The sequence below is a fragment of the Gymnodraco acuticeps genome, unplaced genomic scaffold, assembly GCF_902827175.1.
Source record: "Gymnodraco acuticeps unplaced genomic scaffold, fGymAcu1.1, whole genome shotgun sequence".
Classification (NCBI taxonomy): domain Eukaryota; kingdom Metazoa; phylum Chordata; class Actinopteri; order Perciformes; family Bathydraconidae; genus Gymnodraco; species Gymnodraco acuticeps.
The window spans coordinates 1,206,433-1,223,129 of NW_022990276.1; the positions used below are offsets into that span (position 1 = coordinate 1,206,433).

A 16,697-nucleotide genomic window follows, 5' to 3' on the forward strand; every position below is an offset into this window, starting at 1 on the left:
TATACACATCACTGCAGATCCAGACTGAGGGAATTACGCTGCGGTTCATTGACTGGAGGAAACACTTTCCCTTCACCTTCCCTTAATACGTTTTGCAGGGTTCTGCTATAGGCCAACTGCCTCCCATGCTAACACTAAATAGCACCTGATAACCGTACTTACAGCCAGACTTAAGAGTTTTAGGTAGTGGTAATTACCATTTTAACTCTGCCCACCTCTCTGCACAGCAGCATCCACACTGTAGACAACGCAGTGATGGCTGACAGGAAAAAGACCACTCTTAAATGTCAGGACAGGATAAAGAGTGTAAAAGAAAAACTGTGATTCTGTCTGAGGAGTCATTACCTCCACTCTGACCTATTGAAAAATGTACAGCAATATCTCCTAAAGACGTGTCTCTGAGCTGCGGTTCCACCCCTACACACCGGTTAGGTCGTAATCACACACTTATGTACCTTAGCGACTTTACTGTCTCCATAAAACGAAAATATGCGAGCTGTTTTTTTATGCAATTTAAGAAAGGTGTTAGTAGCATAATAGACATGGCAATGAAACTCCCGTTCATGAATACTTTTTATATTTTGCCATCTCCTCCCAGATCATTGCTCTGCCTGTGATTCAATTCAATTCAATTCAAAACCTTTATTTATCCAGGTAAAATTCCATTGAGATCAATGATCTCTTTTTCAAGGGAGACCTGCAGTAGGGATTTTCTTTTTTTGCATGGTACTACAACAGTATGACTCCAATGGGGGGAATTAAGTCAATATGCGTATACAGTATGCAACGATACGGATACAAAAGCATTGAATAAAATATACAACATTCAAAGGTCCTTGTAAAAAAGACTAATAGTGCTAAGGTCTACTGAAATACTTATTTTCTTCACATGGTGTGTATCCGTCTACTACAGTAACAGGGTTGCAGTTTAGTTAGAGCTAAAAGAGGATATATTAAACACATTTTCAGGTTCATATTTGTATTCTCTACCTCTACTGTGAACTGTTTAAATGCTTTAATGTTCAAAAATGTATTTATTTCTCTCATACTGCCTGTGCTGCAGCCCCTCTTTTCACCCTCTGTCTGAAACCAGAGCCCAGTCTGCTCTGATTGGTTAGCTGGCCGGCTCTGTTGTGATTGGTCAACCGCTCAGATATTGTCCCACCCCTTAGCCGATCACGTACAATGAGTTGGAGCGCTAGCCAATAGAAGCGCAAGAGTTACATAGTGATGTCATTGTGTTACCAAAGTAAACAAAGGAGTCCAATCGAGGTGTTTCAAGCAGGGGGGGGGGCTTGGGATTTTAGCCTTTGCAGACCATTTACATCACAAAAACCCATATAACATACTTTAGGAAAGGGAAAACCCCCAAAAAGCATTTTAGGGCCCCTTTAATGCCACAGTATTTGTCCCACTTCAGCCATTGATTTCCTCTTGCTTGCTCTGCTAGATCGGGATCTGGTACTCCAACAACACCCTGGCAATGAACTCCACCAGTCTGGACATCAATGTTTCGGAGACGCTGGCCAACAAGACACTCATCGTCACCACCATAATGGTACGTTACCCCCTGCCCCCGTGCTGCTGAGGTCATGGATGTTGTTGTGCCGCAGCTCAAGCTGTTTTGTTGTCTGTTTTGTGCTAATTTTGCTGTCACTGTAGCTGTCATAGAAGCTGACAGAGCACTGAGAGAAATGTGTTACTGAATTCAAACCGCCAGAACATTGGACCTCTCATAATCTCCGAACACTTCGAGTGTGTCTCTGTCAGGTTTCCATATGAGTAATGTCACATCAGCAAATCAATAAATCCCTCACATGATGCTCCATCTTCTCCACGTTGGCATGGATGTATAAAAACCCTTACATTTAATCCTCTGCAGCATTTTGCTCAAATAAAACATTAAATATGCTTTGTTGACATGACTGTTGATGTAACAATAATGACAAAGCTTGATTACTTGCTATTATTATCCTTTTTTAGGAAAATTAGGTACATAACAAATCATATGGCAGCAAATAATCCTACATTCCTTTAAAACATATCTATTTTGGTTATACAATGCGAACAAGAGAGCTATTTCACTGATTTCTCTCAAGAGTTAAATTGGTTTGTGCCCATGTGTCCTCGGGGGGGTTCTGCATATGTACTAGCCTTCTGAAATAATACTTGAACTAGAATCAGAAATTATACTGAAAGCTTGCAGACCTTTTAAAGTGATTGTTCAGCTTGGAAGATATCCTGTCTTTCAGATCAAGGTATTGCTTAAGCACTAATAACATCTGAATCCTACTTTTCCCATAATGCAACTGTTTATAATCCTTTTGTTTAGACTCTTCCTGACTGGTTTAACCAATGTCTTTGTATTATTTGTCCAATAAATGCACTTTGAATGTACTGTACATACATATAACTTAATTTGAGTAATGACTCAAAATGCTTTGGACAGAGTTACATGGAAACATAATCAAATCAAAGGCATGAACAATACAACTTGTGCTTCCTAATCCTAATGCAATCGTTCTCTATTTGGAGAATTGTAATTATTACATTACATTTTCTGACCGAGATCGATAGCACAGTTAGCTTATTTCAAAGAATAAACTGTATGGATTTAAATAAAACCTACAACATGTTCATTAGTGATGTTTAAAGGTGGATTTTAACATCTGTGTAGCGGCCAAAATCCTATAGAACTAAAACAGCCGCTGAGGCACTAGTTAGCGGATCTTACGCAGGGCCTATACCTCTTTTCCTTAAGCCGTTCCTATGGCTTTCCCTTGTGTGGCTTGAAACACCCTGCTAAAAGACCGTTTGCCTACTAGTGCTCTGGCTCCCACCTCCACCTGTCTCCAATATATACAATTACACCAGGTGCTCTAATCACCCAGTGCCCAAACATGCCTTCAAAATAAAAGCATAGAAACTACTTTAACTTATGACACTAACTAAGAATACATTTACAATAAACACTATAAACAGCAAGAAAATAAATATTAAACTATTAAATAATATAAAGAGATATATAGCTCCAACAATCTGATAGAGCCAGGTTACACCTTGTTTCCAGACTAAGTAAGAGAGTGGTATTGATCTCCTCATCCCTCTCTACTTGAGAGCCATTTCCCCAAAATGTCCAACTATCTATTATTTACATAACAGTTATTTTTGTTATAATTGAATTCGCTTTGAAGCATTGAGTCTTACATTTGAGTCAGTAATCTCTGCTCAAATTCGATACTGTTAGTTTTGGATTGGATCGCCTTGTGTTTTTCCCCTTGCTTAGGAGAACCCATATGTGATGCGCAGAGAGAACTACCAGGACTTCCAGGGCAATGACCAGTACGAGGGCTTCTGTGTGGACATGCTGAAGGAGCTGGCAGACATCTTGAAATTCTCCTTCAGAATCAAGCTGGTGGACGACGGGCTGTACGGGGCGCCAGAGCCCAACGGCTCTTGGACTGGCATGGTTGGAGAGCTAATCAACAGGGTGGGCACACTCTCCCTCTCCCTCTCTCTTTCTGTTTCACATACTCACAGCAACATGCTCAAATGTTCTAACCAGTATCTCTAGCAACAGAAACGTATGCTCGACACACACACCCACACACTCACGCTGTAGCCCCAAACCACAACTCTGCTGTAACTTCACATGTCTCAAATTGCCCTCAGAGGGGAGCAAGACTCTTATCTAGGACAAAAGCTGACTCGATAATTCCCCAAAAGAGTGGTTGCGTTGCCTAAAATGTGTCTGCACCATCTTTTCCTCACACTATCCCCCTCCTTGCTTCCCCTGTCCAAACATAGTGCGCCTCAGACAGACACTGTAGTGGAAGCAGGCTAATGAGAGCCCCTCTCTGCTTAATTACCATACGGTATACTTCAATTACCAGACTGTGGTCCCTGTGTGGGGGCTGCCACACTGGTGCTCCCCCGGCTCTCCACGCTCCTCTCCCTCATGCCCTACCCACTTCCTGATCACTCAGCTCTAATTAGCGGCCCATGTTCATCTATTAGCTTTTAATGGAAGAGATGGAGGGGAGGCAGAGCGACCAGAGACCTCATACAGGTGCACAGCCCGGCCACCCAGTGCTTACTCGCAATTAACCTCATTTGGACTGTGGGTAATGTGCGAGTTTCTGTGCCAGAGGGAGAGTGCACGCCTCGATGTTTTTCCAAATGTGTTTTCAAGTGCCACAGTCAAACATTTCATTTTTCATTCTGGAAATCAACATTTGAAAACTACCAAACAAAGAGTTTATGTTCTGCATCGCCTTAAGTCCTACGGGGCGAATAGAAACAAATATTTTGTTCTTTTGTTCTGTAATTTGTGCTCCACGCTGTTGCAATGGTATAAGTGTTACATCCTTAAAGTCAAACTGCTCCCCCAAATTGAAATCCGCTCAAGGATTGTATAGGTCAATCCCTTTTGAAACTCCATGAATCAGCTCACCATAATAACATAAGAAAGGCCATCCAGCATCATTGTCTCTGACCTCAACTCTGTCAGGAACAGCTGATATCAAATGGTTACCATCCAATCAGACACACAGGTTTCCATGATTTAAAAAGGTTATACAGAAGCACTCTTTTTTGCACTAGTCAATCCTAAAAATGAAATGTGGAGCTTATTTTCAGATTGAAGGGTTTTGAATGTATATGCTGTGTTTAGTGTAATGTTATGTTCAATGTATTTGTCCTTGTTTGATGTTCAAATGGAGCTGCAGCTCTCATGTTTCAGTGCAGTGTCGAGTGTCTTTCTATTTTTACGCAGGTATCCGACCACTTGTCGTTTTTGTTCTCCCTGACTCTCCTCCACTGCCTCTCTCTTTCCCTCTCCTCCACTACTATCTTCACCACCTATCTATCTTTGTCAATCCTCCAGAAAGCAGACCTGGCCGTAGCGGGCTTCACCATCACATCAGAAAGAGAGAAAGTTATCGACTTCTCTAAGCCGTTCATGACCCTGGGGATCAGCATCTTGTACCGAGCTCAACTGGTGAGGGTGTTATCTGGGTCTGCAGGGAGATACTCTCTCCAGATCCTGTGTTAGATTCCATCTCTTCTGTTTGTGCTGCTTTTAAGCTGACAGGGAGATACTGTACACTTGCTATAGGATTCTTATGAAATCAGACTGAATCTTACATAACAGTTGATCCCATCTTTGAAGTCCAGGATTGTGTAGCGTCCACTGTGAAATGTATAGGTGTAATTTAAATTGCTCAATAAGTCAGTGCTCCGTAGCTCCGTACCAGTGGCAGCTTTACATTGCTAATGAGCTTCTGGGTCCAAGCCAAGTGTGCTTCAGCAGAAGGCATTGTGAAACGGAGCATTTATGGATTGTAGCATTAGCGTATCAAAGCACTGCAGACTCACTACCAACGTGCAGTGAAGGACACTGCCCTCCTGTGGTGCAGAGGAGACACTCAGTGAGAGACATGACACCTAGTTTTTTAACACACTGTACCTTCCTGTCTCTTCTGCTCCATCCATCTCTCCACTTCACTGTTTCTCTTCTCTTCTCTCCGTGCACCAGGGTCGGAAGCCGGGTTACTTCTCCTTCCTCGACCCCTTCTCTCCGGCCGTGTGGCTCTTCATGCTGCTCGCCTACCTGGCTGTCAGCTGTGTGCTCTTCCTGGCTGCAAGGTCAATACATTTCCTCACACAGTCTGCGGCTCTGTCGGCATTTGTCATGTCGAACACGAGTTGCCTGTCAGATATCCTTATGTCCTCCCGTACACAACCTCCCGCAGACAGATTGACAGCGATCGAATGACTGATTGGTGCTGGCTTGAATGATCTGAGGGAGGTGCATTACTGTACTGCGGTTTGACCTCAAGGCCATTCAACCTGTATTCCCCTCTGTGTTTCTCCACCAGGCTGAGCCCCTATGAGTGGTACAACCCTCACCCGTGTCTCAGAGAGCGCAGGGACGTGTTGGAGAACCAGTACACGCTGGGGAACAGCCTGTGGTTCCCCATCGGAGGCTTCATGCAGCAGGGGTCAGAGATAATGCCCAGAGCGCTGTCCACCAGATGTGTTAGTGGGGTGTGGTGAGTTACACAATCCATACATGTTATTGCTGTGGTCTATTATAGTCAAAAATATATAGATAATCCTGAACAAGTCCCTCCCACTTCCAAAAAGTTCTAAACTCATATGTTTGATGTCATTCAGTACAAAGTATCCAAATGCTCCTTTGACAATGAATTGGTACAGATTTTAGAGTTGACAATGAGAGCACCCTGAGGAATAGTCCGATAATTATGGTATATGTAAAACTGAGAAAACAGATAATAAAGCTAATTAAGGTTTAAAAAACAAAACACTTTGAGTCAACAAAATCTGTTTCACATTCATTGTCTTTGGAGCGGCTCCAGACCTAACACTACTCACAAGTTTGACAATTAATTCAATGGTTAATGGATTTGAGAGAGAGCAGCTCATGCGCTCAAATATTGATTTAACCAACTTAGACCATGGATATATTATATTACATTGGAGTTATTCATTTCAGAGTTTCCTTTGAAGTTTGTCTGCCGACCAGTTTAAAATCCCTGTTTTTGCTTATTTTAACTTTAATTAGATGTTTGAGATTCAATCTGCAGAGTTTTAACATTCAAGCGTCAAAGGTGTAAGCGCTTCTCGTAGCGCTGGTTAAATCTTGCCTTTTAAAACATGTATTCATGAGCAAAGGGTTACAGAAGAGCAACCGATTTCTGAAATGTGAAAATAGTTAAGATAAAAGATAAATACTATAATTTAAAAAATTGTAATAAAATCCGTTCAAATAATAAAACGACTAATAGACCAAATTACCAAATTAAATAATTAGAAGCGGCAGTAAATACCGATAACGACATGAAGTCCAATGTCATGATCTTTAAACTACTTTTGATTATTATAGGAAGATCAGCCATTTTACAGATATTTGGTAAACTGTTACTGTACATACTAGATTCCTAATTTCTCTTCATAGTTGTGTTTAAAGCAATCCACTGGTTAACCTCATTTCTTCATCAGAAACTGCATTTTTCCTTGAGGATGCATTTTCGCTTCTCTTCTCCTTAGCACATCCGCTGTGTGAGATAATGACATTTAGATTTTAAAGTTTAACAGGATAAAGCTGAAATATCGCTCATGCAGGGAATTTCATTCCCTGAGCACCGGGCAAACAAAACAAAATGCTAAACTCACAGAAACACTACAGTAGCCTGATGATAGTCCTGTGGCAACAGAGTGACTGACACACACACACACACACACACACGCACGCACGCACGCACGCACGCACACACACACACACACACACACACACACACACACACACACACACACACACACACACACACACACACACACACACACACACACACACACACACACACACACACACACACACACACACACACACACACACACACACACACACACACACACACACACACACACACACACACACTGTAAAGGATAAAATGATCGCTCAGAGCTAAGGAGATAAAGGGTAGAGGAAGACAGGAAGAGCAAATTACACTGAGTTGAGCAAGATATGGGATAGGGGAACATTATTAAGTAAAGTGAATACATAATGTTCTTTTTGAACAAAGTTTGAAGACATGCAAGAAAGGTCAGAAGAGAGTCCCATTCAAGAAGTTTGGGAGTATTTTGTCCTGTTTTAGTCTATGTTTTACTCCTATAAACCTGACACCATTTCTTACTTACACTTAAAGGTGGGGTAGGTAATTTAGGAGAAACCAGCTCGAGTGCGCTAGAATTTGAAAATACACAACCGGAACAAATATGCCACTTCCTCACAGAGCCCCTCCTCCAACACACACACACGCGCACATGACCAATGAGGGCACGAGATAAGTTTGTGCACAGATGGAAGGCTGACAGGCAGGTGGCCATCCAGTTATTTTAGCCGGGCTGGCTCAGATGATTGGTCGTGCTTTTTACAGCGCCACGGCTTCCACAGATGACATTTTTTAATGTATTTATTGTCAAAGCATTTAATGTATTCATTGCTATCGGGATGTTAAGAGCATTCCATGGAATATAACAACAAGTGTATCTCGAGCCGGTTTCTCAAACGTACCTCCCCCACCTTTAAAGTGAGTTGATATGATTATAAACACGGTGAGAAAATGTATTTTGGGAATGTTTGCTCCACAGTTTACGCTCTCCCTTGAAAAGTCCTTGTATTTATTGGCCATTGTTGGCTGTCCTTCCAACAAGCAGGATTGATTAATAGTAATCTTCTTTTATTACTATTAATTATTTTAATGTGATAAAATGTCAGACATTTCCAGACATTCCCCCGAGAATTTGACATGATATGTATGATTTGTTTTGATCCAGAAAGTCTATATCCTCCTGGGACCCGAGGAAAAAAAAGTGTCTTCCAATTTCCTTTTTGTTGTGATTTCCTACCTATTTAGGGTTAAAAAAACATCTTGCAATTTAGACTTTTTTTATTTTATTTTATTTTAAAATGTTACAGTATGTCCACTGTAGAGGACGTCGGGACCATATTAGTTTGAAAAGACAGCCAAAATGAACAGATGGACTATGTGACGTATTATGGTTATAGAGTGATATTAATACAATAATACATTCACCTTTATTTAAAACATGAATAAGTAATTGATCTGAACATTGCTGTTTATTTGGTCAATACAAAACTAGCTTGTTTTTTGGTGAATCTTTCCAGATCTTCAAAGACTTTGTAGTCAATGTAGTGGGAAAGTACCTCATTGACTCCAGTCAGCACGGGCTGTAGGGTCATCTTGACTAGTTTGATGGATGTGGTCTCCATTTGACCTGCTCATAGAAACAAAGCTTGCATTCCTGAGGCAACTCTCATTTTTCATGGCTCCACTTAAAATAAAAACAACAATAATACATACGTGCTACTCTTGACCCACAGAGGGCCATGTCTTTCCAGCTCGTCCCTATCTGTCTCTATGTATCTATCTGTGCGCTCATGGGGCATCCTGCATCTTTCCCCCCCTTCTTCTTGACCCTCTTCTATCCCAGGTGTGAAAGCCTCATCTCTCTCATCATCTGAGAGCTCAAAATCTGAATCTCCCTGAACTATCTGGTACAGAAAATGTCTGCTTCAGTTCCGTCTCCTGCAACAATATTGAGTCATAAAGTCCATGAAGATAGTCCTGACGTCCTCTAGAATGGACATTTATAAAAGGGCTGTTATTTGAAAACTTGAATTATTTAATTGCTTTCAAAAATAATTATATAGTTCCTCACATGTTAATAAACAATAATATATATGATTTTCATGGTAAAAATGACAATTATTCAACAATATTTGACTTCTCCTCCTGCTTCTATACAATTTTGTTTTTCGTATGCCAGCCATTTTGGATGAAAAGAAAGAGGAACTTCCCAGCATGCAATTTTAACCAATGACATATCACTGGAAAGACCAGGATGTCCTCTGTACAGCACATCAGGGATTGATAGAGTAGCTCAAAAGAGTAAAAGGAGATGCATGTTAACAAAATGTCCACTACAGTGGACATTTTCAATGGGCTGGGTCCCAGGAGGATATATCTCACAATTCAAGATTGCGAGTCAAATTAAGAAAAAAATCTGCAGCTCTGTTCCCAAAAATGTCACCATAATTAATATTGTCAGAACCGTTTCTATTATTAAAGGGAAAAGGATAAGAATACTGCTGATTAACAGTTAAGTTTGACGTTTTTAGAATCAGAATCGGAAAGCTTGGAAAGCATTGTTCCTTAAGCGTTACAAGAGCAAAGTAGCAGTGCAGATAATAGGCAAACATTAAAAGAGTAGACCTACATTATAAAAAAAAGTGGCAAGCACATGTCAATACAAATAAAACTAAATAAGTATGTGGTAAAACATAAAAGACAGAGTGAACATGTAAAATCAATAGGAGCCATTATGACATTGTAAAAATAGAGTGTATATTGCAATTAAACCTGAAAGAAACTGTTTTGCCATATAAGTGTCATACATATTGTCCATCCATGCTGACCTTATCTACATGTGTCTTCCCCTGTCTGCCCTGACAGGTGGGCGTTCACCCTGATCATCATCTCCTCCTACACGGCCAACCTGGCGGCCTTCCTCACCGTCCAGAGGATGGAGGTCCCCATCGAGTCTCCGGACGACCTGGCCGACCAGACCAACATCGAGTACGGCACCATCCACGGAGGGAGCACCATGACCTTCTTCATGGTACGACCCACTCGTGTAATATGTCTGGGGTTTTTGAGTGAACATGTGTGTGACTGTGTGTGTGTGTTTCTTTAAAGGTCACCTATTATGCAAAATCTACTTGTTCACGTCTCTTCTACATCAACATGTGTCCCCTCTTCTTCATGTCTCTTCTACATCAACATGTGTCCCCTCTTCTTCATGTCTCTTCTACATCAACATGTGTCCCCTCTTCTTCATGTCTCTTCTACATCAACATGTGTCCCCTCTTCTCCATGTCTCTTCTACATCAACATGTGTCCCCTCTTCTTCACGTCTCTTCTACATCAACATGTGTCCCCTCTTCTCCATGTCTCTTCTACATCAACATGTGTCCCCTCTTCTTCATGTCTCTTCTTCATCAACATGTGTCCCCTCTTCTTCATGTCTCTTCTTCATCAACATGTGTCCCCTCTTCTTCATGTCTCTTCTACATCAACATGTGTCCCCTCTTCTTCATGTCTCTTCTACATCAACATGTGTCCCCTCTTCTTCATGTCTCTTCTACATCAACATGTGTCCCCTCTTCTTCATGTCTCTTCTACATCAACATGTGTCCCCTCTTCTCCATGTCTCTTCTACATCAACATGTGTCCCCTCTTCTCCATGTCTCTTCTACATCAACATGTGTCCCCTCTTCTTCATGTCTCTTCTTCATCAACATGTGTCCCCTCTTCTTCATGTCTCTTCTTCATCAACATGTGTCCCCTCTTCTTCATGTCTCTTCTACATCAACATGTGTCCCCTCTTCTTCATGTCTCTTCTACATCAACATGTGTCCCCTCTTCTTCATGTCTCTTCTTCATCAACATGTGTCCCCTCTGTGGAAAGAGACTCTGAAAGTTTCAGGAACAAAGATTCTCTCTCTTTTTGTCCTGATCCATTTCTATAAAAACCTGTCTGAAAATGAGCTGATCAGATTTTGGCCACTTTATGATGTCGTAACGATGTTTGGCTTGTGTAACCATCAGCCAATCAGCAACCAAGGTAACCCCCCCCCCCCTTATCACCTGAATCTCCTCCTAGAGCACCATTGTGTTCTTTGTAACCAAATGTCTCTCAGAGGGGCGTGGGGAGGGGCTCCTTATTTTCATCTAAAGTAACAGACAGAGAATCAGCACTTTTGAAACAGGGCTGAAACAGAGGGGATTATGGGTAATGCTGCAATGATCAGTTTGGTATTTGGAGCCAAACAATTCAGAGACATGTTTTGTATATATCTGAGACCTGTAATATATTGATGAAAAACAGCATAATAGGGGACCTTTAAATGATGTTGATTTTGATGGCAGTGGGAGTTCGGCAGTCTAATTTGACATTTTCCTGAATATCCTTTAACGCTGTAAATGTTTCATGAGGTTTTTGGGTTTCTTTGTGCACGTGTGATTTAGTGGACTGTTGTTTGTTCTTATTGCTGTGCCCATAGTGAGTCGTTGTCCTCACACGCTACTATATCTCTGTTGTTTTCTTTATGGCTGTTTGTGATTGTGTTAAGTGGCTGCCTGCCTGTGTTTACTCATGAGAGCGCTTCCAGCCTCTGTGTTTGTCAAAGTGGGGGTATGTGTGTGTGTGTGTGTGTGTGTGTGTGTGTGTGTGTGTGTGTGTGTGTGTGTGTGTGTGTGTGTGTGTGTGTGTGTGTGTGTGTTTTGTCTTTGTGTGATGGTGTGTTTGCATGTGGGAGTGAGTGTAGGTGAGTATATGGAAACACTATGTATTTGTTTATTTGTGTGCATGCATGGGAAATGGCTGCATGCCAAATTGTGAGTGTTTATGCTTTACCTTCTCCTGGTGTTCGTCCACACTGAGGATATAAGAAAGAGTGGTCTGTTTTCCTACTGTACATAAGCCAATTTTAGTGCTGCAGTACATTACCCCACTCAAAGCCTAATCCACACATACACACCTCGCATTATCACCCTCACATGCAGCCTTGTCTACTCTCTTCCTTTCTTCTCACACACATGCAACCTGTAATTGTTCACTTTAAACACTTAATCCTGTTTTAGAGCTTTCCATATTTGCTAAACCCCCTCCTGATTTACCTCCACCTGTATGAAAGATGATGCATCAGCTACGCCATGTGTGAATAATCTGTAGCCTTGATTCACCTTGCTATTTTCCCCTTCTCCTCTCCTCCTTCCTCTTTGCCATCCTCTTGTCATTATTCACCCACTCTTCTACCTAAATAACCCTCCCCCGTTTAGATGCATCTCTCTTTCTCTTATAATAATAATACATTACATTTATAAAGCGCTTTTCCTGGTGCTCAAAGCGCTTACAAGCAAGTAAAACAAAATAACAACAAAAGTAGAAAGTGCTAAGCTAGGAGGAATAAGGGCAAGGGGTTAGTTGATTAGGAGTTGAAGGCAAGAGTGAAAAGGTGAGTTTTGAGGGATTGTTTGAATGATGTGAGAGTGTTGGCGGATCTGACGTGGCTGGGGAGGGGGTTCCAGAGTGAGGGGGAGGCTGCTGCGAAGGCCCTGTCACCCCAGGTCCGGAGCTTTGTCCTTTGAGCTTATAGCTTCCCTCTTTCATTCTTATCGATTTAATTTCTGCTTCAAAGACGAATGAACGTGTAAGAACACATATCTGACATCAGTATTTCATTCTGGTTTGTTGTGCTCCTCTGCAGAACTCGCGGTACCAGACCTACCAGCGGATGTGGAACTACATGAACTCAAAGCAGCCCAGTGTGTTTGTGAAAAGCACCGAGGAGGGCATCGCCCGCGTGGTCAACTCAAAATACGCCTTCCTGATGGAGAGCACCATGAACGAGTACCACCGCGGCCTCAACTGCAACCTCACTAAGATCGGAGGCCTGCTGGATACCAAGGGCTACGGCATCGGCATGCCACTGGGTAATAACACATCTTTAAAACATACATGCCTGTAGCAGCCCATAATGTAAATAACTACCCAGTAAAACATCAAATAAGTGTAAAGATGGAGCGCAGGGCTTTGCATATCAATGATTCAAAACGCTGCGAGGGTAAACTCTCTTTAGGAAAGCGGAGTTGTTTGTCAGGAGTGGAAGAAAAATGTAAATCCTTAACTGAACTAAAAATACCACTACATAAATGTTAGAATACTCCATTTCAAGTTTAAAAAATAGTCTCGCGTTCAAATTCTCTGTAAAAGTACGGAGGTATCTTCAGCAAAATGTAGTTGTAATATAAAAAGTTAAAACGACTCATTCTGCAGAAACATACCCTCCATATATATATATAATGTTTCAGGGTTCTTCTTACGGTCATTAAAAACCTGGAAAAGTCATGGAAATTCAAAATAATAATTCCAGGCCCTGGAAAAGTTATGGAAAACAATATTTTCCCCAAAGTTTTGGAAAAGTCATGGAAATGTAACTAAAGTTGCATCAAATATAATTTATATTTTATTTAATCGCCGAAATAGTAATACTATAACAATAATAAATACTGTATCGAACAGTTCATAAGCGTGCTCACTAGCCCCCCCCCCCCCATTCAAAGGTCAAAATGTCTGGTTTATTTCATTTTAAGGATGCGCACCAAGCAACATCTCCAGGTGCTCCTTTGAGAACCAGGGCAAACAAGTGATGTGCACCCCTGCCTATAGTAATGAACCGTAAAATGGCATTTAACTGACGAGGTATTTTGCTGGTAAGATATTTGAGTTGCTTTAGCCTGTAGGAGCTAGTAAGCCTACTATTTGATTTGTTTTAGATAGGCACAACATGTTGCAGACCTTATTTTCCTGTTCCATGTTAAAATAAACCATTTCCAGTGGTACCGCTGAGAAAGAGTAATGTTTTTGGTCATGGAAAATTAGGTAAAGGTCATGGAGAAGTCATTGAAAATCATTGGTGAAAAAGTGTATGAACCCTGATACGTGACACTGTTAGATCAGTAATCACAATCAGGGATCACACATTATTGCTGATGCTCTTATCTGGTAACTTTATCCTTCACTATATTTGCTATTTTGAAAGAAAATGTATGTAATCACACTATAAAAAGCAAAGACGATTGATAAAAATGGTTTAAAACATGTAAATCTAACTATCACAAGTCTTTGAAGCCTATCAATGGGTTTGAAAAACATCCATATTGATTTAATCAGTGGCGGTTTCAGGCAGAGCATTTCAACGCCTACACGCTCCTGCAGCAAACACTCAGTCATGCCTGAAGATCTGAGGATCAGATTGTCCTCTCGGGGATTAAAGGTCACGGACGGTCAAAAAACACAACTGTCATGTGTTTGATTAGACATATCGTTTATTAACGAAGAAATCTATCTTAAAATCAACAACAGGCAACCAGTGCAAAGAAGCCTCAAGAGATGCTACACTGATCATATATTTGGACCTGTTTCAAGGTTTCTGAATGAATTCAAAAGAATAGGGTATAGTGTGAAGCAACACAGTCTCACGGCATTTCGTGTTATAGTCACGAAATTAATCTATTGATTCGTGCTCACCAACACGATTTCGCCATTTCTTTCGTGTCACACAGAACGATTTTAAAAGCAATGGAAATAATAACAAATTAGAAGGAAAAACAGATTAAAAAAATACAGATTTCAGGATTCTGACACAGAACGATTTCAGAAGCAATGTATTTCTATTGGTAGTATGTTTCGTGCCTGCGCCAAATAATAACAAATTAGAAGGAAAACAAGATGACAAAAAATACAGATGTCAGTATTCTGAGGCTCTGAGCCATTTATTTTCCTCGCGGACGGCAAAAAAACTCAGACATTATACAATTTAAAATAAAAGGGATAGGGTTAGGCTTAGGGTAAGATATTGAGTAAGAAAATGTGTTTATGAACCACACAGCTTCCGGTCTTCCAAGACCCGACCGGACAAAAAGACGTAGTGGTGCAGGCACGAAACACACTACCAATAGAAATACATTGCTTTTAAAATCGTTCTGTGTGACACGAAAAACATGCGAAAATCGTGTTGGTGAACACGAATCAATAGATCAAATTAATTTCGTGACTATAACACGAAATGGCGTGAGACTGGGTTGTGTCAAGACAACAACATATTAAATAATGCATGGTCCTCTGAGTTTACTTAAATATAGCACTGAAACACTTAGATACTGGTCTTCAGTGGTTAGAAAGAGCAGCTTAATGAATCTTTAAACAGAGAGCAGTGATATTATGTTGGTGATTATGTCCAAACACTAATGGCTATCCTTTAATGCTTCACCCTCAATATGTAGCAACATCATAAAGTACGTTCATTTTAACTTTGTTATTATTAATAGACTACTTCATTTGGGTGTTTTATTCAGGTCCAGAGAGATAAGATATACAGTTTTCCGTGTGGACGCTGCGTTACTGTTGTTGAGTTGCCTGCATTAGTTAAGGAGTGAGATTACAGTGATTTCCCCGTTAATTATGGGGTTTCTTTTGGGGAGTTTTTCCTCGTCCGCTTCAATGGTCTAAGGACAGAGAGTGGTGTGTACTGTACAGCCTGTAAAGACCCCTGAGTGTGATATTAGACAATACATCTGATTTATTGATATTCTTGCAGCCTCTGATTACAAGAGATTACACTTAAGATGGAAACCACAGCAAAGAAAAAGCTAAATGGGAAAACTTAAAGTGTCTGTAAGTATCAGACAATAAAATAACACACTGCTCAGATCTCAAGCTTTATTAAAATCAGACATGGACTTCAGCAAACTCTTGATGCACTGTTACACAACTTACCTACAGACTTTATTGGTCAAAACAAAGACATTGCAGTAGACAAGCAGTGCAGTACCAGGGATGTAAACGTATATCTATGCCTGTTATGACCAGTCCGTCAGTGGCTCAGTCAGTAGGACAACGTGTGAGCCGTAGGGTCGCCGGTTCAAGTCCCCGAACAGACCTAAATATGGAGTGTGGACTTCTACTTGGAGAGGTCCCAGTTCACCTCCTGCCCTGCCGTGGTGCCCTTGAGCAAGGCACCGGACATCCCCCTTCCCCCCCCACTCACATTGCTCCCCGGGCGCTGTACACTAGGGCTGCAGTCGAATAATCCAAAAATCAGCTCCTAACGTCTAATCCTATCGTCTATTCCTTGACCTCTGAGTGAAACGTCACGGGGTTAAGGGATAGTGGATAGGAGAATTCAAAAGGACTTAGGAGAAGAGACCGACGTGTTTATGATGCGCCAGCGTACGTCATGAATGTGCGTCTGCTGCTGTGGGGAAACTATGGGAACTACAGTTTTCTATACAGAGGACTACAACATGGATGTTTAATAAGAACGAGGGACTACTGTAAACTCATCTAGAGACTCTGCACCGTGCTCTGACGCTGTTGCTTTATGCTTTATGAACGTGGACAAAGAGAAACATATTCTTCATGACCAAAGTTGGAATTGAAATAAAAAAGGAAAGTGAAACTTATGCTCCTCACCCTCTCCCTCCGGTCCACATTAATACAAATGATGAACGTTCATATTTCTCTTT

The 16,697-nt window shown here is 41.2% G+C and overlaps 1 protein-coding gene across 1 annotated transcript in view; it reads left to right on the plus strand.

Annotated features, from left to right (window-relative positions):
* grik5 (glutamate receptor, ionotropic, kainate 5) overlaps nucleotides 1–16,697 on the plus strand; it is a 123,342-nt gene that overhangs the window by 94,396 nt on the left and 12,249 nt on the right. Inside the window, 7 exon segments of the mRNA XM_034221594.1 lie at nucleotides 1,451–1,558; nucleotides 3,287–3,490; nucleotides 4,886–4,999; nucleotides 5,537–5,646; nucleotides 5,880–6,053; nucleotides 10,062–10,227; nucleotides 12,878–13,103. Coding sequence (XP_034077485.1) covers nucleotides 1,451–1,558; nucleotides 3,287–3,490; nucleotides 4,886–4,999; nucleotides 5,537–5,646; nucleotides 5,880–6,053; nucleotides 10,062–10,227; nucleotides 12,878–13,103 — 1,102 coding nt within the window.